Raw genomic sequence first — 23,450 nt, forward strand, 5'->3', positions numbered from 1 at the left:
CGCTAGGTATGCACTGAATTCTTGATTTGTTTTGCTTAATTTTGAATTTATTCGAACTCCATCTAAATATGTGACCCAGGTCCCTAGATCATGGTTTTTTTTTTTGTTTTGTTTTTTATTTATTTTTTGGACAAATAAGATCTGTTCATATAGACCTCTGTTCACTGCTCCCTTGTGCAGCATGCCCGCTACTGATGCTGGGTGCTGAGATATGATGTCATCATATTCCAACGCTCTGCACTGAAGCTGCGCACACTGTGATGAAGAAATCGAAAGATAAATATATAGAGGGAGGAAAGATAGAAGGAAGGGAGAGATAAAAATAAAGGAAAGATGGGGAGAAAGGTGAGAGATAATGGTAGCAGCAAAGCATTGGTTCCTTCTGAGAGGCCACCAAACGCCTTGAACCGAGGGAATGTGCTGCAGCAACTGCCCTTTTCTTTAAGATATGAGAAAGGGTTAAACATAATGCAGATTATTCTACAAATTGCTGCATTTTCCCACAACAAAACCCTATATAGCTATATATATATTGCCCAAATAAACTGCACCTGCCAGCTATGTGATGTGCACGCGTGTATGTAAGCGAGTGTGAGTATATGCTTCTGTGTGTGTTTTCTCAGGTAGGTGAAAACACTACACCAGGGGTAGGCACCAGCATGCAGTGTTGGCACTTTGAGGTCTGCAAATTGGTTTTATGTAGAAAATTGGGCACTCAGGCCCAAAAACATTCGTTGTCACTGCTGTAAACCAATTACCGTTTAAGTAGCCCTCCTTTGAACATTCTCCAGAATATCAATATCCTTCTGGAAATGGGGTCTCCAACGGGACACGCGGGAGATAACTGACTTTAATGCTGCAATAGATCCTTATTGTCTGTGGGGCTTATTTTCTTAGTTTAGTTTTTTAGCACATATAGTATTTTCTGTGCGGTGTAACGAGAGTGCCTATTACTGTTCTTGGGTTTTCTGTATTACTGCAGCAAAAAATTAGGAATAAGGCACGATTTTAGATTAAAATATTTTCGAAGCAAGATTAGGAATTTTATGGTATTGGCAATAACATTATTAATTCTGCATTTATTTAACCCCTTAACGACCTTTGTCGGTTCAGGACCGTCACGGAAAAACGGTCACTTAACGACCTTTGACGGTCCTCAACAGTCAAAAAATAAATAAGCTTAGAAAGTGATCAATGATCACTTTCTTCGCTTAAATGGCGTTGCTGTAATGCCTCGATGTCGAGGCATTCAGTAACGACGAGATCGGCATCGGGGGCCATGTCTGGCAGCGGACGCCCGTTTTAAAAGCGTTTAGGAGGCGATCAACGATCACCTCCTAAACTTAAATGGTGTCACTGGAATGCCTCAATCAGGAGGCATCCAGCAACACCAAACACTTTCCTCTGGATGGACTGTGACGGAGAGCGGTCACAGCTGCCGCTGCCGGTGATCTTCACCATCAGCAAGATGGCGGCTGCCCTGTAAAAAAGACATTCAAGTTTTAAAAGTTCGCTAGATGGTCTCCAGACCCTCTAGAGAACTCTGGCTCCACTTGCAGGTTGAATACAGGTACTGCATTCAACCATGCAAATCAATAGAGCCCAGCTTTCTAATCACAATGTGATTAGTAAAATATTCAAAAAATAATATAAAATAAAAAATTTGCTAACGTTTAAAAATAATTATGCAGTGATGTCACTAGAGGAACCATCCAGTACCAGAAAAATGTGTAAAAAAAATATAAAAAAAGTATTAAAAAATAAATAAAAAAAATTAAGTTTATTATTTTGAGCAAGTGCTAAAATTTCTCAAAAATCTCAACAAAGAGTTAAAATAAAAGCACTTCAAATACCCAAGGGGTGTCTAATATAAAAAAAAAATGGCTGATGGGGTAAATTGGAGTGGCTGAGCTCAAAGATAGGGCATAGGTACAGACTTCCCAAATGTGGCATTTTAAATCTCAAACACGACAAGCCCATGCATGTGGGGTATCACTGCACTCAGGAGATGTTCCTGAACACACATTGGGGGGTTGTTTGACAGTGACATATACCAGCACCTGTATATCTATAACTAAAGTACAATTTGTGTGAAAAAAAAGACTATTACAAAGTTTGACAAAGTGTGGTTGTGTAATGGGTGCATGGAAAGAGTTAAAATAGCATTTGAAATACCCTGGGGTGTCTAGTTTTCAAAAATATATGGTTTGACGGGGTTAAACTGAGTTAACCAGCTTCAAAGATATTCCAAAGAGGAGATGGAGGCAGAATGACCAAATGACCACCTGAATTACGCATGCCCCAAAAGTAGCCCTTTACCAGCCAAACAATCTGACAAACCTATGCATGTGGGGTATCTCTGTACTCAGGAGATGTTCCTGAACACACATTGGGGTGTTGTTTGACAGTGACATATACCAGGACCTGTATATCTATAACTAAATTACAATTTGTGTGAAAAAAAAAAATGACTATTACAAAGTTTGACAAAGTGTGGTTGCATAACTGTTGCATGGAAAGGGTTAAAATAACAGCATTTGAAATACCCTGGGGTGTCTAGTTTTCAAAAATATATGGTTTGACGGGGTTAAATTGAGTTAACCGGCTTCAAAGATGTTCCAAAGAGGAGATGGAGGCAGAATGACCAGATTTGTTAAAAAAGGTTTGGAAATCATAAAACGCTGCTTGTACTTATTGCCCTATAACTTACAAAAAACAGCAAAAAAAACCCATAAAAACATTGGGTATTTCTAAACTCAGAACAAGTAGTAGAATCTATTTAGCTAGTTTTTTTACTTGCTTTTTTAGGTGAGTAAAAGATTTTTCAAATAAGTCATAAAATGTTTTTTTTTTCAATTTTTCACCATGTTTTTTTTTTATTTTTTTTTTATAGTAAATAAGATGATATGATCAAAATAATGGTATCTGAAGAAAGCCCATCTTGTCCTGAAAAAAACAATATATAACTTATGTGGGTACACTAAATGGGTGAGGAGAAAATTACAGCTGAACACAAGCACCACAAAAGTATTAAAACAGCCTCGGTCCCAATGGTACAAAAAGAAAAAATGAGCCCGGTCCTTAAGGGGTTAAAGTTTTTTAAACTCTTGGAACAGCACCTTTAAGCTACAGCATAAATTCCCAGTGGAACTAAATGCTTATATGTGGTTTTTTTTTTTCTCACCTGAACACGGCTTGTTTTGAGTTCTATTATTTTCTCTCATTTAGATATAATGGACCAAACCTAGTGTTGAAATACATCAAAGAAAAAGGCCGGCTAGTGAACATAGCAGTGGATGAACGGACCTCCCCATATTATAACCTACGAGATCGCCAAGGAAATGCCATTGGGGTTACTGCCTGTGATATTGATGGCGATGGAAGGGAAGAAATATACTTTCTGAACACCAACAATGCCTTCTCAGGTAAAAATAACTCCTTAATATACAAATCTGAGGAAGGTGAGCCAACATATTTGTTTGAGCTTACGATTGCCTAATCTTACCTGCACCCTTAATGTGACAATCTCCTAATTGATCAGTAGCACATGTTTAGCACATGGAGAGCTATATCAGAGTGTGTGCATGTAAGTGTGAGGTGTAAGCATGAGTGTGTGGTTTAGAATTTGGTGTTGGGTCCTAGTGTTGCTGGTGCCAGAGAAGGCGAATGCTTTTAGAGAAGGTTTGTGTGTTAGTTATGCGTGTTAGTGTTGGGAAGCACTGAATAACTACTAGACTTGGGCACCAGGGGGCTCTTCGTGTTCGTCTTCGTGCTCGTCTTCGGGGAAAAAAAAATCTTCGTATTCCGCGAATATTCGCCCGTTCCTGTCTTCTCTTCGGGCGAATATTCGCGGACATTCTTCGTGCTCGTTTAATCTTCGTTTTCCTCCTGGTTGCCTAGCAGGGGTTAATACGGGGTTAATAACACATCACAGCAGCAGCAGCTGCCGTGAAGGTACGTGTGTGCAGCTCTATTGGTCGTTTCGGCAGGGGGCTGGTCTGGCATCAACGAGTGAATTGCAGAACTGCAGAATGCACTTCATTCGTTGATGGCAGGCGAGCCCCCTGCCGAAACGACCAATAGAGTTGCACACACATACCGAGGTGTACTGTCCATAGATGTTTAATAAAAGAATAGGGAATATTTTACATTTTTAAATTGATTTTGGACCACTTTACATGCCTAACATTTGCTACCTATTTACAATGGCATACTTTGCAACAACCCAACTTACTTATTGGACAGGACTGGAAAATAGCAGGACTGTCCACCAAAATCTTGGGTGTGTTGGCAGGTATGCTGATGGAAAAATGTTGGACAAGAACTAAAAAATAGCTTAGGGTTAATGTACGGTTATGTTTAAGATTAGTAGCAGTGCACTGGTTTGGTTAAAGATGGATTATGTCTAAATAATAATAATTTAATTTTAATGTTTTTTTTAAAAAAAAAATAGGGGTTTATTTAAATGTATTTTAAAGTTAGATTTATTATTTAGTACTTGATTATATTTATTAAATGTTTATAGTAGCGTTACCTACCGAGCTATAACTACCTATGTGTATTTGCATTTTGCATACCTAGTTTAGCTAAATTAGATGGGACAGGACTGGAAAAAAGCAGGACTGTCCCTGAAAAAGTTGGGTCTGTTGGCAGGTATGTGGATGGAAAAATGTTATAGGGTGAAGTGTGAGTTATAGTGTTAATGTAATGCTATTAGTGAGTGAAGGCCAGGGCAAATAACAAGGAAAAGGTCCTTGTGTTTTGTGCATTGTAAGTGTGTGTGTATGTGTGTTATGTGTGATGTCACTGTGTGTTATATGTGTTATATGTGTTATTGTGTGTGTTATGTTTGGTTGGTTGTGTATCAGAAGGAAAATAATGAAATGGAAAAGGAAATGGGAAAGGCAAATGAGTGGGCAATTGGCGACCCGCTCACCTGTTTCACCCCAGGGCAAAGCATCCAAACACTGTCAGTCCTAGACGTTTGGCAGCAGACTTCCAGAGCTCAGACACAAGGCCCTAGCGTAAGCTGGCCACTCCGGCGGAGGTAGCAGGCGTTGCCACACCGCAAACAGAGGCAGCCAGGGGGGAGAAACTGCCCTTACCATTAGGGACATTTTGGGCATGACTCTAGCCAGGAAGCGAACTGGCAGAGAAGAGATGCTGGCACCACCACCAGCAGCAGCATTGAAAAGGCGAATGAGTGGGCAATTGGCGACCCACTCACCTGTTTCACCCCAGGGCAAAGCACCCAAACACTGTCAGTCTTAGACGTTTGGCAGCAGACTTCCAGAGCTCAGACACAAGGCCCTAGCGTAAGCTGGCCACTCCGGCGGAGGTAGCAGGCGTTGCCACACCGCAGACAGAGGCAGCCAGGGGGGAGAAACTGCCCTTACAATTAGGGACATTTTGGGCATGACTCTAGCCAGGAAGCGAACTGGCAGAGAAGAGATGCTGGCACCACCACCACCACCACCACCACCAGCAGCATTGAAAAATTGGAAAGGCGAATGAGAGGGCAATTGGCGACCCGCTCACCTGTTTCACCCCAGGGCAAAGCACCCAAACACTGTCAGTCTTAGACGTTTGGCAGCAGACTTCCAGAGCTCAGACACAAGGCCCTAGCGTAAGCTGGCCACTCCGGCGGAGGTAGCAGGCGTTGCCACACCGCAGACAGAGGCAGCCAGGGGGGAGAAACTGCCCTTACAATTAGGGACATTTGAGGCATGACACTAGCCAGGAAGCGAACTGGCAGAGAAGAGATGCTGGCACCACCACCAGCAGCAGCATTGAAAAGGCGAATGAGTGGGCAATTGGCGACCCACTCACCTGTTTCACCCCAGGGCAAAGCACCCAAACACTGTCAGTCTTAGACGTTTGGCAGCAGACTTCCAGAGCTCAGACACAAGGCCCTAGCGTAAGCTGGCCACTCCGGCGGAGGTAGCAGGCGTTGCCACACCGCAAACAGAGGCAGCCAGGGGGGAGAAACTGCCCTTACCATTAGGGACATTTTGGGCATGACTCTAGCCAGGAAGCGAACTGGCAGAGAAGAGATGCTGGCACCACCACCAGCAGCAGCATTGAAAAGGCGAATGAGTGGGCAATTGGCGACCCACTCACCTGTTTCACCCCAGGGCAAAGCACCCAAACACTGTCAGTCTTAGACGTTTGGCAGCAGACTTCCAGAGCTCAGACACAAGGCCCTAGCGTAAGCTGGCCACTCCGGCGGAGGTAGCAGGCGTTGCCACACCGCAGACAGAGGCAGCCAGGGGGGAGAAACTGCCCTTACAATTAGGGACATTTTGGGCATGACTCTAGCCAGGAAGCGAACTGGCAGAGAAGAGATGCTGGCACCACCACCACCACCACCACCACCAGCAGCATTGAAAAATTGGAAAGGCGAATGAGAGGGCAATTGGCGACCCGCTCACCTGTTTCACCCCAGGGCAAAGCACCCAAACACTGTCAGTCTTAGACGTTTGGCAGCAGACTTCCAGAGCTCAGACACAAGGCCCTAGCGTAAGCTGGCCACTCCGGCGGAGGTAGCAGGCGTTGCCACACCGCAGACAGAGGCAGCCAGGGGGGAGAAACTGCCCTTACAATTAGGGACATTTGAGGCATGACACTAGCCAGGAAGCGAACTGGCAGAGAAGAGATGCTGGCACCACCACCAGCAGCAGCATTGAAAAGGCGAATGAGTGGGCAATTGGCGACCCACTCACCTGTTTCACCCCAGGGCAAAGCACCCAAACACTGTCAGTCTTAGACGTTTGGCAGCAGACTTCCAGAGCTCAGACACAAGGCCCTAGCGTAAGCTGGCCACTCCGGCGGAGGTAGCAGGCGTTGCCACACCGCAAACAGACGCAGCCAGAGGGGAGAAACTGCCCTTACCACTAGGGACATTTTGGGCATGACTCTAGCCAGGAAGCGAACTGGCAGAGAAGAGATGCTGGCACCACCACCACCACCAGCAGCAGCATTGAAAAATGGGAAAGGCGAATGAGTGGGCAATTGGCGACCCACTCACCTGTTTCACCCCAGGGCAAAGCACCCAAACACTGTCAGTCTTAGACGTTTGGCAGCAGACTTCCAGAGCTCAGACACAAGGCCCTAGCGTAAGCTGGCCACTCCGGCGGAGGTAGCAGGCGTTGCCACACCGCAGACAGAGGCAGCCAGGGGGGAGAAACTGCCCTTACCATTAGGGACATTTGATTCATGACACTAGCCAGGAAGCGAACTGGCATCGAAGAGACACTGGCACCACCACCAGCAGCAGCAGCAGCAGAATTGGGAAAGGCGAATGAGTGGGCAATTGGCGACCCACTCACCTGTTTCACCCCAGAGCAAAGCATCCAAACACTGTCAGTCCTTGGCGTTTGGGAGCGGACTTCCAGAGCTCAGACACAAGGCCCTAGCGTAAGCTGGCTACATTGGCGGAGGTAGCAGGCGTTGCCACACCGCAGCAAGTGCAACCAGGGGGGAGAAACTGCCCTTACCATAAGGGACATTTGAGGCATGACACTAGCCAGGAAGCGAACTGGCAGAGAAGAGACACTGACACCACCACCAGCAGCAGCAGCAGCAGCATTGGAAAAGGCGAATGAGTGGGCAATTGACGACCCGCTCACCTGTTTCACCCCAGGGCAAAGCATCCAAAAACTGTCAGTCCTTGGCGTTTGGGAGCGGACTTCCAGAACTCAGACACAAGGCCCTAGCGTAAGCTGGCTACACCGGCGGAGGTAGCAGGCGTTGCCACACCGCAACAAGTGCAACCAGGGGGGAGAAACTACCCTTACCATCAGGGACATTCGAGGCATGACACTAGCCAGGAAGCGAACTGGCATTGAAGAGAGACACTGGCACCACCACCAGCAGCAGCAGAATTGGGAAAGGCGAATGAGTGGGCAATTGACGACCCGCTCACCTGTTTCACCCCAGGGCAAAGCATCCAAGCACTGTCAGTCCTTGGCGTTTGGGAGCAGACCTACAGAACTCAGACACAAGGCCCTAGCATAAGCTAGCTACACCGGCGGAGGTAGCAGGCGTTGCCACACCGCAGCAAGTGCAACCAGGGGGGAGAAACTACCCTTTCCATTAGGGACATCTGAGGCATGATTTCAGCCAGGAAGCGAACTGGCAAAAGATACTGGCACCACCACCAGCAGCAGCGTTGGAAACGGAAAAAGGTGAATGAGTGGGCAATTGACGACCCACTCACCTGTTTCACCCCAGGGCAAAGCATCCAAAGACTGTCAGTCCTAGGCGTTTGGGAGCGGACTTACAGAGCTCAGACACTAGGCCCTAGCGTAAATTGGCTACACCAGCGGAGGTAGCAGGCATTGCCACACCGCAGCAAGTGCAACCAGGGGGAGAAACTACCTTAAACATTAGAGAGAAAAAATTTAACTTTCCAAGCTAAGAGCTGGGTAACCCAATTTGGGCAGATTGAATTTAAGAAAGGCAATCTGCTCCATCAGATGAGGTGCCATGCGTGAGCGCTGTGGACTCAGTATGTTTCCAGTCATAGAAAACACGCGCTCACTTTGAACAGTGGTTGGCGGACATGATAGAAGCTGCTGCGCAACCCATGAGAGTGCAGGCCACACACTCTTCTTTTCATCCCAGTAGCTAAGAGGATCAACATTAGGAGCAGAAGGAACTTCACAGAGGTAAAGTTTGACCATTTCAGCAGCACTACTCTCCTTTCTGCTGCTAGCTCTGTCAGATGGTCCAACTATACTGCCAAGTGCCTCTTCCCAAAACGCAGCTGCTCCACTCAGCTGTGTTGTGCTGCTTGTGGCACTGCTGCTGATGCTGCTGCTAGGGGTAGCAGACCACATCATCTCTTCCTCCTCCTGCACCTCACCCTCCTCGGACAGCATTCCCATTTTACGCTGCCAGTCACGCACCTTGTTGACCAATTGCTCCCGGTAGCTACTGAGAACATTGAATTTCAAAGCTAGCTTTCCCTTAATTCTTGGATCACAAAGGCACGCTAGCATCATTTCGGGACTCTCTTCCATTCGCTTGCGAAGGTGTACTTTTAGCAGATCCTTCAGCTTCCTGACTATGGCTGCTACGTCAGGATGTAGAGTGCCAACTTGAACAGCCTCACGGTTTCCAAGGAACACATCCATCTTGCTGCCTAGATGGGAGAACACTGGGATTACCTGGGCCAGACTGGCAGTGTTTGAGCTTAAATTTTCTGTGGCATCCCTGAATGGTTTAAGGACTGCCACTAGCTGGGCGATCACTGTCCAATCCTCCCTATTCAATGGAGAGGTAATCCCAATATTGTGCTCTGAGGCAAGATTATGGATTGCCCTCTGCTGCTCCAAAATCCTCTCTAGCATGTCTAACGTGGAGTTCCACCGTGTACTGACATCCTGACGTAGGCAGTGTACGGGAAGACCTGACCTCTCTTGCTCTTCCCTCAAAAGTTGGCTAGCCTTAACACTATGGTGAAAGTGCCCAGCGATCTTTCTGCAGCGGGACAGAACTACTGCTGCCACATTAGTTCCTTCTGACATTGCTGCCTTCACTACAAGATGGATGATGTGGGCTGCACAGCGCACACCAACAATATGACCATCTCGCAGCGCTTTCACCATATTGGCACCTCCGTCAGTTACCACAAAACCAACTTCAACATTGGTGCCCGCCTCTGCTCCCACCCAAAGGCTAAACATTTTCCTAATCGCATGCAGAATATTTTGGGAAGTGTGCTTTTCATCCATCACTTCTGCATGGAGAAGGAATGATCGGTAGCCTGCTGCAGCAACTTCCTTAGACACACCGGGCTGCCACCAGTGTGCTGTCAAAGAAAGAAAGGCATGCTGGGCGCTAGGTGCACTCCACAAATCTGTAGTGAAATGAACACACTGACCAGCAGCCTTGGAAAGCTCCTCTTTCACTGCTGCAACACAGGACCGATACAGCGAGGGGACAATGTTCCTGCTGAAAGTGGAACGTGACGGAACTGTGTATTGTGGAGCCACAGCCGCCATCAATTGTTTGAAAGGCTCCCCTTCAATCATGGAGAAGGATGCCCCTCCAACAGCAATGAACTGACCAATAAGTCGCGTTACTTTATTGGCCTGCTGTTTGGGCATCGTTCTCTTGGAGTGGAATGCCCCAAATTCTTCCAGGGTGGGCTGGGCATGCAGTGCTCCAACCTGCCTTGGTCTCTGGCTGCCAGCACTAGTTGCTGCTGCTGCTGCTGCTGCTATTGGCTCAGAAGAAGAAGCTGTTGGGGTTTTTCCACGGCCACCAGCTATGCTGCCTGCACTAAGTTTTACCTCTGCATCTTTCCCCAATAGCACAGCGTTGTGTTGAGTGCTGAGGTGATGCTTCATGCTAGCACTGGTAAAATGGCCAGACACTTTCCCTCTGCTTATTAGCTTCCCACAATGTTTGCACTTTCCATAGCGCCCTTCTTCAACATTTTCAAAGTGCTCCCAAATTGGGGCGCGCATAGCCTTGGAGTGTGCCTTGGGTGCTGCTCTTACTGCTCGGGGTGGATGAACAGAGGCAGAACTAGTGGTGGTGGGACTGGTGGTAACAGTACTGGCCATAGTGGGACTGCTAATTGCTTTAGATTTGCTAGGTTTTGCTGCTGCTGCTGGTGGTGGTGATGGTGATGATCGTAGCGGAGAAGGTGGAGGCTCAGGGGAAAATTGTGCACTAGTCATTTGGACACTGCTCCCTGAGGAATCTGATTCCTGACCACTCATCTCCTCTACTTCCTCTGGCTCATAGTCTAGCTCTTCATTAGCCAGATCGAATGGAATTCCTGCTAGGCTGGAGCTAAGACTGATATCGTCGTGAGACTCGTGACTAGTAGTAGTGCGAGCAGGAAGAATAGACTCTGCACTTGGCCTCTCAGTCTCAGGCTCCTCTGCTACCTCGCTAGGTGGAGTTCCACTATGTGTAGCCCTCTCTCTAACTGTCTTTACAAAAATTTTGTAAGGACTTGGTGGCTTGCTAGAGGTACTAGGAGGACATGGCGTGGCGGTACCAGTGGGAACAGTAGGCGCAGCACTAGTGGTGGTAGAGGCGGGGGTGGTGGTGGTGGTGGTTTTCCCTACAAAGGAATGAGATCGCTTTGGTTTGGGACCCCTCTGAGTCTTGCTGCTAATTTGGCTCTGCTTGGTACCTTGCATGCTGCTGGTGGATGGGGAAGATGCTGCTTGGGGCAAAAGGCACTTCTTTTTAGTCACTGGGCTGGTACTACTTGTGCTACCCTTTAACTTTGAACGTGCTTCTGGTGCTTTAGGCTTTCCGTAAAAAACCATAGAGCTTGTGGGCCTAGCCGCACTACTACTGCCTGCTTTTGGTGCCTTTCCTTTACTTGATGATCCTTCAAGCAATGCTTCCCCAAATGATAAGCGAGAGCTTGGCCTACTTGGCCGACTAGACTGACGCAAAGGCTGCATCTTAGAGCTGGTGGTGGTGCTGGTGGTGGTGCTGGTGGTGGTGGTGGTGGTGGTAGATGGAGCTTGTCCCTCCTTAGTCCCAAAAGGAGGATCCATTTCAAATTTTGTGTTGTGTGTGTAGTGTAGTGTAGTGTAGTGTAGTGTTTAAAAAACTATAAAAAATAAAATAAAAAAATAAAAATAAAAAAAAGGAAAAACGAATTAAAGACAAAAAAATTAGAGGAAGTTCTCTTCAGTGCTACTGCTTAAAAAGTAAAACTATGCACTACTGCACTGTGCTGTGTGCAATCTGCCAAAATCCTAAAGTTATTGAAATTATTAACTCAAGATTAACTATTTAATAACTAGCAGTATTTTATTTTTAATTTGAATTTACACGGGCCTAAGAGCTTAGCCTACCACTATGCTAGCCTAAAGCTATATTTCCTTACTATAAGTCTACCTCTAGGCAGACGCTCTCAAACCCACTAAGATAAAGTGAGGTTAAATCAGATTCAGTATATGATTTATTAATTAATATTAAGTTATATAATATTAATAGATTAGAACTAATTTACTTATATATTATGTATTATAGATAGAAGAATATAGATTATGAATTAGAATTTAGAATTAGAATTACTTATATTATAGATTATGAATTAGAATATTATTATTTATAATATATTATAGATTAAGATTAAAGAAGATTAGAATTATTTTAGTACTACAGCTAGTAGCTTGAAGCTTTGCTTAGTACAGCTCGTCACAGTCAATTTTTCTTGAAAAGAATTAGAAATAAAATAAAATGTCACAGCAAAACAGTTATCTTCACTGCTTGCTGCACTCACTAGCCCAACAAGTTCACTTCACTGATGGACTGAGGTGAGCAAAACACTAAGGGTACTTTTAATAAAATTGAAATAAAATGTAAAATAAATGAGAAAATCTTTGCAAAACAGTTAACGTCACTGCTTGCTGATCAAAAAAAAACACAGCACTTATGCGGCTGCACTCACTAGCCCAACAAGTTCACTTCACTGATGGACTGAGGTGAGCAAAACAAATGAAATAAAATGAAAGATTAATTAAGAAAAATTGACTTGGTCTCTTACTGTTGCTAAAACAAAGCACAAACTATAGAGCTGCAGCACCAGTACTAATAAGATTAGCTGAACTATACGCTAGTAGTAATTAATTAATATTATTACTTTTATTTATAGCTAATTTAATTAACTATTAAGATAAGAAAGAATTAGAGAATTATTGATATTACTGATTTTAGATTAGACACTAGTAGATGTTCTGAATGTCTACAGTACACTCTACACTAGTATACTATTACTAACTATAACTGACAAATATATATATAATTTTATAATGAATTCAATTATTAATTATATTAATTAATATTACTGATTTTAAATTAGACACTAGTAGATGAATGTCTACAGTACACTCTACACTAGTATACTATAGTGTATATATATATATATATGACTGACAAATATATATATATATAATATTATAATGAACTATTAAATTATAGATTCTATTAAATTGTAATTTATAAATTCTATTTAATTTATTTAAGCAGGACAGGCAATAGGCACTAGTGCCAGCCCAGGGCAAGGGCACCCCAGTGCCACTGAGGCACTGGGTGCACTGTCAACTCAACAGCACTTACACTAAAGTTGATGACAAATTAATTTTAAAAAAATTAAATTAATCAAATTATTATTATTAAATATATTAATTAAGTAGCACTGAAGTGAGGATGAAGTACACAGTGAGAAATGGCAGGCTAAGGCTTACCAGTCTCACACAGAACAGAACAATCTCTCTCTGTAACGCTCGGATGCAGCACAGCAGTGTTGCCAAAGCAGTCACAGCGAAAAATGAATGGATCTCTCAGGCAAGCTCTGGTCTTATAAAGGCGCCTTCAGAATTAAAAAAACAGCAGCACAGGCATTGGACGAGACCCTTAGCGTTACGTCACAAGAGTGAGCTGATTGGACAGACGAGGATCAGCTCACTCCTGTTTGAAATTTTGGCGGTTGCGCGGCAAAAACGAAGACGATCACGAAGAATCTTCGAATCTTCGTGATTGTGAGTCTTCGTCTTCGCCTACGGTTTGCCGGCACTGTATTCTGTTCTACGTTCCTTCGGAACGAACAAAAAAACGGCCTCTTCGTGCTCGTTTTCATGTTCGCCCGAAGACGAATGCACAAGTCTAATAACTACTGAACAAATGCCCAATAACCCTAGGCTCACCCCATGGATAAGGCTTTTTCTACAATATATGATGTCATTTAGATTTATTCAATTTATGTAATTGTTTTGTGTTGAGAGATTATGTGTATATATATATTATATATATATATATATATATATATATATATATATATATGTGTGTGTGAAAGAAAAAAAATACTGCATGCATAAAATAAGGGTGAGTGACAGCAAACTTTGGTTCCGAATGGAAAAAGCCCTCCGAATGTTGTCCAAACAAAGAAAATTTGTTGTCCGAAAACAAATGGTCCAAAATTGAAATGAAAAATTTGTCCAAATCATGTTTGATGAATACACTGCAAAGTTGGCAAAGACCAAAATAAAATGCTAAGATATTTGCACCCAAAATGCATTCGTTTATTTTTGCATATTGTTCATGTCTGTTCAGCTTAGACGTGCAATTTGCCTACCACAAGATTTCTTTTGTTTTCAATAGAGGAAAAATTTCAAATTGTTTGTATACAGAACCTGCTTGGTGGGCTGTGCTGGAGACCTATCGGCCAGCATTTTTTCCTGATCTGCCAGGAAATGAATGCGTTTATAAGATTATGATAATTATAGAAAACAGAGAAAGTATGCATTATTGTGAAACATACCACTTAATGTAAATGATAGATAACGTTTACAAAAGGGTTTATCAGACACCCCAAAGCACCACCTTGTTATGGATGATACATTTGTGCAGCTAATGCTTGTTTGATTCCAGGTCTGCTTTCCTGACCTTACTGTTCTCTTGGCTATTCTGTCTGTCAGATTTGAGAGCTTTGCTTGTTCCCGATGAAACTTAAATCTCACAATCTCACCCTGAGCATACTGTAGTTCGCTGTAACCTTCTAAAGTGAAGTGTTTTTAACCTTGATCCCAATGTAATGATAATCTCTGTCTTGAACCCAGATAAGACCCAGATGAGCTTCTGTTGTTTTGATAAAGGGGAGCTGATAAGGAGCTTGGTAGCGGCCAAATCATTTTTTTCCGTGTGATTCGTCTGCAAGAAACAAATAGGAAATTAGGTTAAATTAAAGAAAACCAATATATGTCTCTCTTCATCATGAAAGACAACAATCAGGGATTGTGCTGTAGTGTTTTGAAGACTAGTGGGATTCTATATAGAAAAAACCCAGGTTCTCTGTCTGTAAATGTAGCATACAGTTAACCGGTATTCTATTCTGTGCTCCCCGGAAACATTCAGATGATTCCAAGAAAATACATTTTAGGTTAAATGTGTTCCGAAAACGTGTAGGAACATAAACGATAAGCATGTACAGTCGCAGGCTATTATAGGAAGAGATCTGTTGAGTTCCATGTAGTTATACGTTTTGGAATTAAGATGTTTCTTGGGTTTCAGGTGGTTGCTTGTGGAAATAGCCATAGCTATGTTATTGTAGCCGTGCATGCAAACACTCATGGCGCAACAATGGGAAGTCTGTGGATACAGCACAAAGACAAAATCATCAAAATCCTTGCCCTTCTGAGCACTTCCTATCTGCAGCTTCACTGCTTACCCATCAAATAGATTCTAACAAATTAAGGATACAGTGTAGCAGTCTCTCTCAGCTCCCATAGAACCAAATCCTGTCCAGGGTCGATTCTTACTCTGCCCTACATTGTTCCAGGTGGCTGCAATGAACCTAATCAAACCTAGAACCAGACCTGGAGAAGCATTAGTGGTGGGAGGAAGAACCAGCCCATCTTACCCTTCCAGATACTTCACCACAGGGACCCAGAATATATTATATACATTGTTACATTTACAAACTTTCCCTGGGGATGTATTTTTCCACTATCCAGGGTGGAAATTGTTGGGTTTTGATCACCTCTTCCAACATACCTGGTGGCCACCTGAGAACCTCTTTTTAGTGTTATATGTCGTGTGTCCAACACTGTTACCCTTACCAGATTTACATGTAATTTTGCAGGTGTATGGAGGAATAATTTAAAAGTAACTTTTGGAAAACTGTGTCAGACAGGGTCCATGTAGCTCTTTGTGACCTTCTCTGTGTGAAGGAACCTTTTAAGTCTTGAGCTAATTTTTCAGTTGAGTGACTCAATTGATTCATTGACATCCTCATGCAGTTACGAATCAGAATCACATCTGCTTTCTCAGCATTTTTTTTTCTTTGTGGATGGAGCTCAGGTGCAGTTTTCACATGCAAGCAAATGTTACTTTTGTAAATGTTTTTAAAAACAAAACTCTCTAAATTAGATGTTTATTTCCCATTGTAAACATTTCTTTTTCAAAATCATACCTAATCTATTGAATACATTTATGTTGCATCAATGGGAAAATAGTTCATACAGGCCAATTCTATGCATTAAGTGATGTGTCTGTCTTGCATCTTGTTCTTTCTTCTGTCTTCTGTCTTCTGTCCTTGTCCGCTGCTCCAAAATGTCTTCATCTGCTTCTCAGTTTGAAAACCGGGACATAATCCCGATTAACTGGCGGAGCTTCAAGGCACATCCTATCCGCTGATTAGAGGATCGCGGTAGAGGGTGCTTCCAAGCACATCCTTCCCCCAACTGGAGGATCGAGGTGGGCACGTTGTCTCCTCCTTTTGCCTGAAGTAACCATCAGTGAACTTCAGCTAAATGGTGGAGCCTTTAGGCTCCGCAGTCTGCCGATTATCAAATTCTGAGAGAGCACGTGCCTGGAAGCACTGGGATTTTGTGGAAGTTCACCAAGAGGTTATGTCCCTATCTCAATGATGAAAAATGAAGACTTTTTTTTTGGAGCAGCGGAAGAAGAATGGAGAGAGCAGACCAAGACAATGCAAGGTCAGGCGCAGAGCTGCGCAGTATAGAGACGGGGAAACTATCGGCAGAGAAGATACGGAGACATTCCGAGAGAGCATGAGAGAAAGTGAATAAGAGTGTGAACGAGAAAATGGGTTAGTGTATGAGTAAGAGTGAATTGAACCAATCAAAATTAAATGACAATGCTGAGCTTTTTGCTTAGTTTTAGTTTGTTTTGCAGGGGGGCTGCTACTCATTTTCGGGGATCCGTATGAATTGCCGAAATATGAAAAGGTTGTTAAAATTGCAATTTATAGGAATCTGAATACACAAATGTTCAACACGTTTAATGTGTACATCCCATCTACCCACGTGCCTCCCAAAATAAATACATTACTTTCTCGAGCCAGAAAGGACTTTGTTACATGCTCTCATCAAGTGAGGTTTAGCAGACAATATAAACGACAAAGAATATGTCTGTTGTACAACAAATATATTATGTTGACATTTATCTGCAGAACGCTGTACTATATTGTAGTTTAGCCCTACGCAGGGATAGCATTAAATATATTGGTTGGGGAATATTTGCTCATACGATTTTCAAGCAAATGGAGGATAGTGTGAAATTAGGCGATTGTAAAGGATGTTTGTTCAGTGGTTTTCCGAAGGTTGAGAGAATCATGCCTTGAAAATAAAATTCCATTCTGACACGATGTGACCGGATCACGGTTTTGTATCCAGATTACCAATTTTGATTCTGCTGTGTAAGGAACAGGGAAAAGTATTATGTTGAAGCAATCGGGATTTATCTGTTGCAAGCTTCAGAACTCACAGGAACCACCATCAGTCTTGTGTGAATATTTGGCAATAGACACATAAAAAAAGCTGTTTACCACCGATTTTCTCTTTTGAAGAGTGGAGTAATTTGGAAACATATGTCTATAGTAATGAGAGTATAATATGCTGCGGTGTTGAAAATACTACCAATTTTTGGATCTTTTTTTTTTAGCTCTAATGTAATAGAACAGCTCTGTGACAAAATTATATATTTTTCATAACATGCATTGGTGGCTATATGGAATATGCATGCCTCATTACAAAATGACGAACTTTGTTTAGATTATCACCCAAAAATAAAAATGTACATTAAAATATTTCAGAAACTTGAAATGGTTCATTAGAGGATTAATGCGCATCATAAGGACCAATTGTGGCCTGTAGTGCTATCTCGAGTTTCGAAGAGCATTGATGTTGAGTCATCACGTTGGCTTGGCTGCCTACACCAGAACTAGTAAACTGGGAAAACCTGGAACTGCTGGGGAAAACAAACAAATCAATAGAGAAGCAATAATAAAGGCTTCAAGGTAATAATACAGCCGGGAATGTAATCAAGTTGACAATCATAACAAGGGATCAAAGAGTATAGGAGGCAAAAAGTACAGGAAAAGCAAGGGCTAAGACAAGACTGGATACAATACAGAACAATAGCAACCGGTACGGAGCAAGAGACCGTTATCAAGCCAAAAAGCAGAGCATTGATCTACACTCTGCAGGCGTATTCATACATATTCATAGTCACAAAATCTGTCGCAATAGTGTTGGCCAACATTGTTGAGTTGATGGCTGGAGAGGACACATGGAAGACTGCAAGAATGACAATTATCTGCCAAGACTGGTCGATCACTTGCCTGCTTTTGAGAAAAGGAGATAGAGTACTGTGCAAAAGTGTGAAAAAAATGCTGTAACGTAAGAAGGCTTTCAATAAATAGACATGTTAACAGTTTTTATTATATAACATGATGCAAAGTGATCGAATAGAAGGGAAATCTAAACCAAATCAATAGTTCTACTCGCACAAAGTCAGGGATTATGTAGGCATAAATTCTCAACCCAGTATCCGAAAACTAGGTATGGGTCGAACATCATGTGTCCTCCAGCATGACAGCGCTGACATCCAAAAGCACAAAAGAATGGTAAAATGGACAGTCGCTCAGATTAACTCTCGTTAACGCAACAGGAACCCAGCCATGTATTTATTATTAAGTATTCCATTCTTTACTTCTTTAGTATTTACTGGGTTCACAACGGGTCAGTGCTATAATGCTGCGATCCATTATTCTCCTCCATTATTATTGACAGCGAGCCTTCAAAGTTCAACATCAGCTGTTACAAAATTGATATCAAGGTATATGGAATGCAGACAAAGCTTTGCTGATGCTATGAGAAATATAATTTATAGATTACACTGTGTGAGTGTGATTCCACAATATCAGTTTATCATGGAACTAAACAGATAGAATACATTTTAACCTGAATTGATTCTTTTTAATATAATGGCAGCTTCTGAGAGTCCGCTGGAAGCGCCATGTATAATAGACACTATGTACCTATCCTGCGTATGGTCTTTGAAAGCTTTTTAACCAGAAATAGAATCTTCACGTAATACGCTGCTCACATCAGCTTCCATTAGACGGTGCATCGTGGAACTAAGAGGTTTTCATTTGGCAAGAAGGTATAGACTGCAGTTTATATCTAGGGATAGCGCTTAGGACGTCCATGCACGTTGTGTTGGGGCTGATTTTAAATGCCATACACAAGCTACTTGATTTGCCTGTGATTTGAATTGTTTTCCTCGATTCAAAGCAAAGTATTTTCTGGTGGCATATGTTTCGTTTTAGTACTTCTTTAATCATGTCCTTTATGGCCCTTGGTATCTCAATCCCGATTTGCTGCATTGCACTGCGCAGACCTTTATGGTTCTATTTAAAGCACTAAGCAGGTCCAATGCCACCCAGCGCTGCTAAATGCTGATATATTATAGGTTAAAAAAGAAGGAATTGGGGACGGTGACTAGGACAAAGGGATTTCAAAGAACAAGTGAGGACGGTGAGGCTAGCTGGAAAAAAGGCAGACTGAGCAAACTAAGCAGCTTTGAAGCTTTCACTTGAAAAGGTAGACAAAGCGGACTCTGCTGCGCTGAACAAAAGCTAATGAGTTTTATACACTTATTCAGGAATTGCAGCTTTTTCACCTTTTGTGTGTTTCCCAGCTGCGTAGCCTTGTCAACCTGGGGGGGAAGAAGAGAACAGCTTTTGTATGCTTGTGTACCTGACTTTCGTGTATGCATTTTTGCAGGATATCTTGTTCCCAATGTCTGCCTGACCCTGCTTGTAACCAGTTTGTTTATTCAAATAGTGCAGTAAATTTTCAATATGCAAATGTATAGGCCAGTGAAGGTGGATTATTCGGGGTCTATGTGCAAAAGTTTTGACTTGCATTAAGCCGGCAGCCGAGCCAAATTGCAGCTGGGTGTGTGAAGGGGGTATTGGGGTATTTGTTGAAACAATTTTCATATTTTGCCAAAAGAGGATAAATGTTAGAAAAATAGTCCGTGATCTAAATCTAAAGGGTCAGCCTCCTATCATAAGTGGCAGAGGTTAAAACAATGACGCAATTTAAACATGCGTGGGATAGGCATATGGCTACTGAGTCTAAGATGAAGGACGGTTTAAGGTATGAGTTTTTGGATCAGAAAAAAAGGCAGGCTAAATGAGCAGAACGCTTCTTATCAACCATCTTAACATCTTTTTTGTGTCAAAGTTTCACCTACCACCTTCAAAGGTCACAGATTTTGTTTCTAATTTAAGCAATGTACTGGTTATTAGAAAGCCACCATATGAGAACGCCATGGGATCTGTGGTCTTAACTCCCTTTCCTCCGGATTAGCTTCTTAGAAAAGCATTTGCTTCATCTTGCAATCCTGTAAACAGTCAAGTATCTACTTGTTGCGATTTTGTAACTGGTAATGTGTCCTCTCACACTTTCAATCTGAAGTATTAAATATATAATTAAAATTCCTCTTGCTTCAACGCAACCTTCAAACTCTTGGAACCCCGATTATTCTTTTTTAGAGCACAGCTTTAATTGTTTTCCAAATCATTTGGTTAAAAGTTTATCTCACTTACCTCCCGTGAGCTTGACCATAACCTATAGCAGGGGCGTCCAACATGTGGCCCGCGGGCCAAATGCGGCCCGCGGGACCTCGAGGTGCGGCCCGCGTGAGATCGGCAGGCAGGATCACAAGAGCCCTGCTGCTTACTTGTGGGAGGGGCTATTCTCTGCTCCAGTCCTGCCTCCTCTGTGGGGAGAACGAGGGAGGCCGCGCCCCCTGCTGAAGTCTGTGAGCGGCATCGAGAGCTGTAGAGCAGGTAAGGGGGTGGGGTAGGTTGTGTGAATGAGTATGTCTGATTGAGGGAATGAATCTGTGAATGAATGAATTTGTGTGTGTGTGATAGCATGGATGTGTAAGTGCTGGAACCTAGGCATGATGGGACTGTGATTGCTGTTAACAATCCCACTCCTATCATGCCAAGTCAGCCAGTACATGCTGAAACCTGGCTAGCTGCCCCCCTTGTGTATTGATGCTGCCAGCAGTATGGGGTCTGCACTTACAGCCACCCTGTACCAGCATGTACTGGCTGACTTGGGATGATAGGAGTGTGATTGCTAACATCATGCCTAGGTTCCAGCATTTACTGGTTGCCTGGGTATAAAAAGAGTGTGTTTGCTGTTAGCAATCACACTCCTATGATGCCAAGTCATATTGTTGATTTTTTTTGTCCAATTGTGGTGTGTTACTTTTAATAAAAGCGTGGTTACACACTAAAATTGGACAAAAAATACAATGCCCAGCCAACCAGTACATGCTGGAATCTGGGTATGCCTGAGATTGCTGTTAACAATCATAATATATAATTTTTGGTGTGTAACTTACTTTTATTAAAAGTGTGTGGGGGTCATTTTCAGTTTCGGCTAAGTGAACCCTGAATTTTCGGGTTTGGTCCAGAATTTTCATTTTAGTGATCACTAAAATAAATAGAACTATTTTATTTTTACTTATCCAGAATCCTGAATTTGTAGGCCCAGAAATCCCAGAAATCAGTGAGAGGAAAAGTAAAGGTTTTGTGTCATTTACTTTATTTTAATCTGCACATTTTATTAAAGGCCATATTTTCTCTCAGTGAAAAATGAGTGCGGCCCTCGCACGTATACAATTCTGATGAAGTGGCCCACCGCAGAAAAAACTTGGACGCCCCTGACCTATAGCAAACCCAGCATTATCTGGTTCATTTCTCGTCCTGAATTTCTCCGACTTCCCTGTCCACTCTTACAATGACTGACAGACCCAATCAACAAAAAACAGCAACTTAATAGTGAGTGAGAGATAACATAATGAGCAGGAATACTCATGTGGCTCCTAAGGACAGTTGTTCAGATAACATTCACGTGGTTTCATACGGTAGGCTTTTAACTAGGCTGGGGGACATTTTTATGTTCCTCTCCATCTTCGGTTCAGTTGGAAATCTGTCCAACATTTTCATTGAAGATGTTGAATTAAAATGGCGAGATTCTCCTCTTAGTGTAGGCACGTTCGTTTTTTCTTCGTTCGTCAAATGTTGTGTTCGTTCGCTATTTGGACGAAACGGTAAAATTTGGCACAAAAAACAAATGTGGAAGTCTACTTTTCACAGGTATTTATTGTGTTTTTTTATTTGTTACATAGTATTTTGTGTATATAACTGGAAGAGTACAAGATGTGAGAAAAATTACTGTTTTAAGCATCAGATTTTATCCAGTCTTTTTCAAGCTCCTTTTATCACTCATCCTTGACCTCTTGTCCCCACCAGACTTTGGGGTAGCTTGGATATAACAAGTTTTCTTCCTCCTTTCAACGTCAGGCTAATCAAAAGTACACAACATATCTAGTAAATTGGTTTCTCAGGCACACAGTCACGCTTGCTTATCTCTTTAACCCCTTGGCTGCTAAGCCATTTCCCACCCTGGTGCTAAGCTGGTTTTCGGCATTTTGGTGCATCTCACGTTTAAACACGTTTATAAGTAAATTTCTTGGGAATAAACTATACAAACTATATATTGTTTTTTTCAGCACACCCAGCAGATTCCAAATATACCATTTTTATATGTGTATGTCTCATTAGTTTTGCAAAATAAAGCCAAAAATGTGAAAAAAGTGTAATTTTTCACTTCCGACTCAATAAAAACTAGTTTGTAATGTTATTTTTCTAAACTCTAATATCAAAACCTGTGTTGCTAAATATTTGTAGCAGGTAACCGGTCTAAAATAAACAGAAATTGAGAACAGTAGACTGTTTTTCTAATATTTTATTGCTAAAAGTTAAATTTACATCTTTAAATTGAATGCATGGCTGCCGTCAATTAAACAGCTCTAGCTGCCCGGGATGTTAAAATATGACAACAAAACTATATATTTTTAGAAACTACACCCCCAGCTGCAGCAAATGAGGTCTTATTTGTATTTGTATCACAAATCTGACGTGCACAACAAATAAGTGAATTTCACACTTATGAAAATAAAAAAAAAAAAAATTAAAAGCGACAAGTTCATTTATGTCTTGCGCACTCCAGTCTTGTGCTACAAATACATGCAGCCCCTCATTTGATGCGCCAAAGTGGTGTAGTTTCTGAAAATGTATACTTTATGTACCATAATTTAACTTTCCAGCTGTCCAATTGCAGGCATCACCCCTAAATGTTTTAAGACAATTTTTTTACAAGATTCTCAAATCTGCCATATCTGAAGTTAAAGTGGTCTAGACATCTGGGAAGTTAACTTAGGGTACATAAAGTATACATTTCAAGCAAGTACACCCCTTGGCGCTTCAAATGAGGGGTTACATGTATTTCTAGGACAAAAGTTGAGTGCACAAACAATATATGTCGATTCGGCTAGAAAATATGTTTTTTCTAACCATAGCGGCATGTTCATTTGTGTCTTGCGCACTCCAGGTTTGTACTAGAAACACATGCAGCCCCTCATTTGATGCGCCAAGGGGTGTAGTTTTTGCTAATGTATACTTTTTGTGCCATAATTTAATTTGCAGTAATGCCACGTCAAGGCTTCAATCCTAATTACTGATCATTCACATGCCTTTCATATCTCCATTCACTCGCAGAAGCACACACCATTCTTTC

General features: G+C 42.4%; 1 protein-coding gene across 1 annotated transcript in view; it reads left to right on the plus strand.

Moving 5' to 3' along the window:
- The window catches only part of LOC149277631 (cartilage acidic protein 1-like), a 142,189-nt gene that overhangs the window by 49,030 nt on the left and 69,709 nt on the right, over positions 1–23,450 (plus strand). The window contains exon 4 of the mRNA XM_089502678.1: positions 3,229–3,425. Coding sequence (XP_089358804.1) covers positions 3,229–3,425 — 197 coding nt within the window. The remainder of the gene's footprint in view (positions 1–3,228; positions 3,426–23,450) is intronic.

This window comes from Sceloporus occidentalis, unplaced genomic scaffold (assembly GCF_023333645.1).
Source record: "Sceloporus occidentalis isolate IW3139 unplaced genomic scaffold, rSceOcc1.0.p SCAF_208, whole genome shotgun sequence".
Classification (NCBI taxonomy): Eukaryota; Metazoa; Chordata; class Lepidosauria; order Squamata; family Phrynosomatidae; genus Sceloporus; species Sceloporus occidentalis.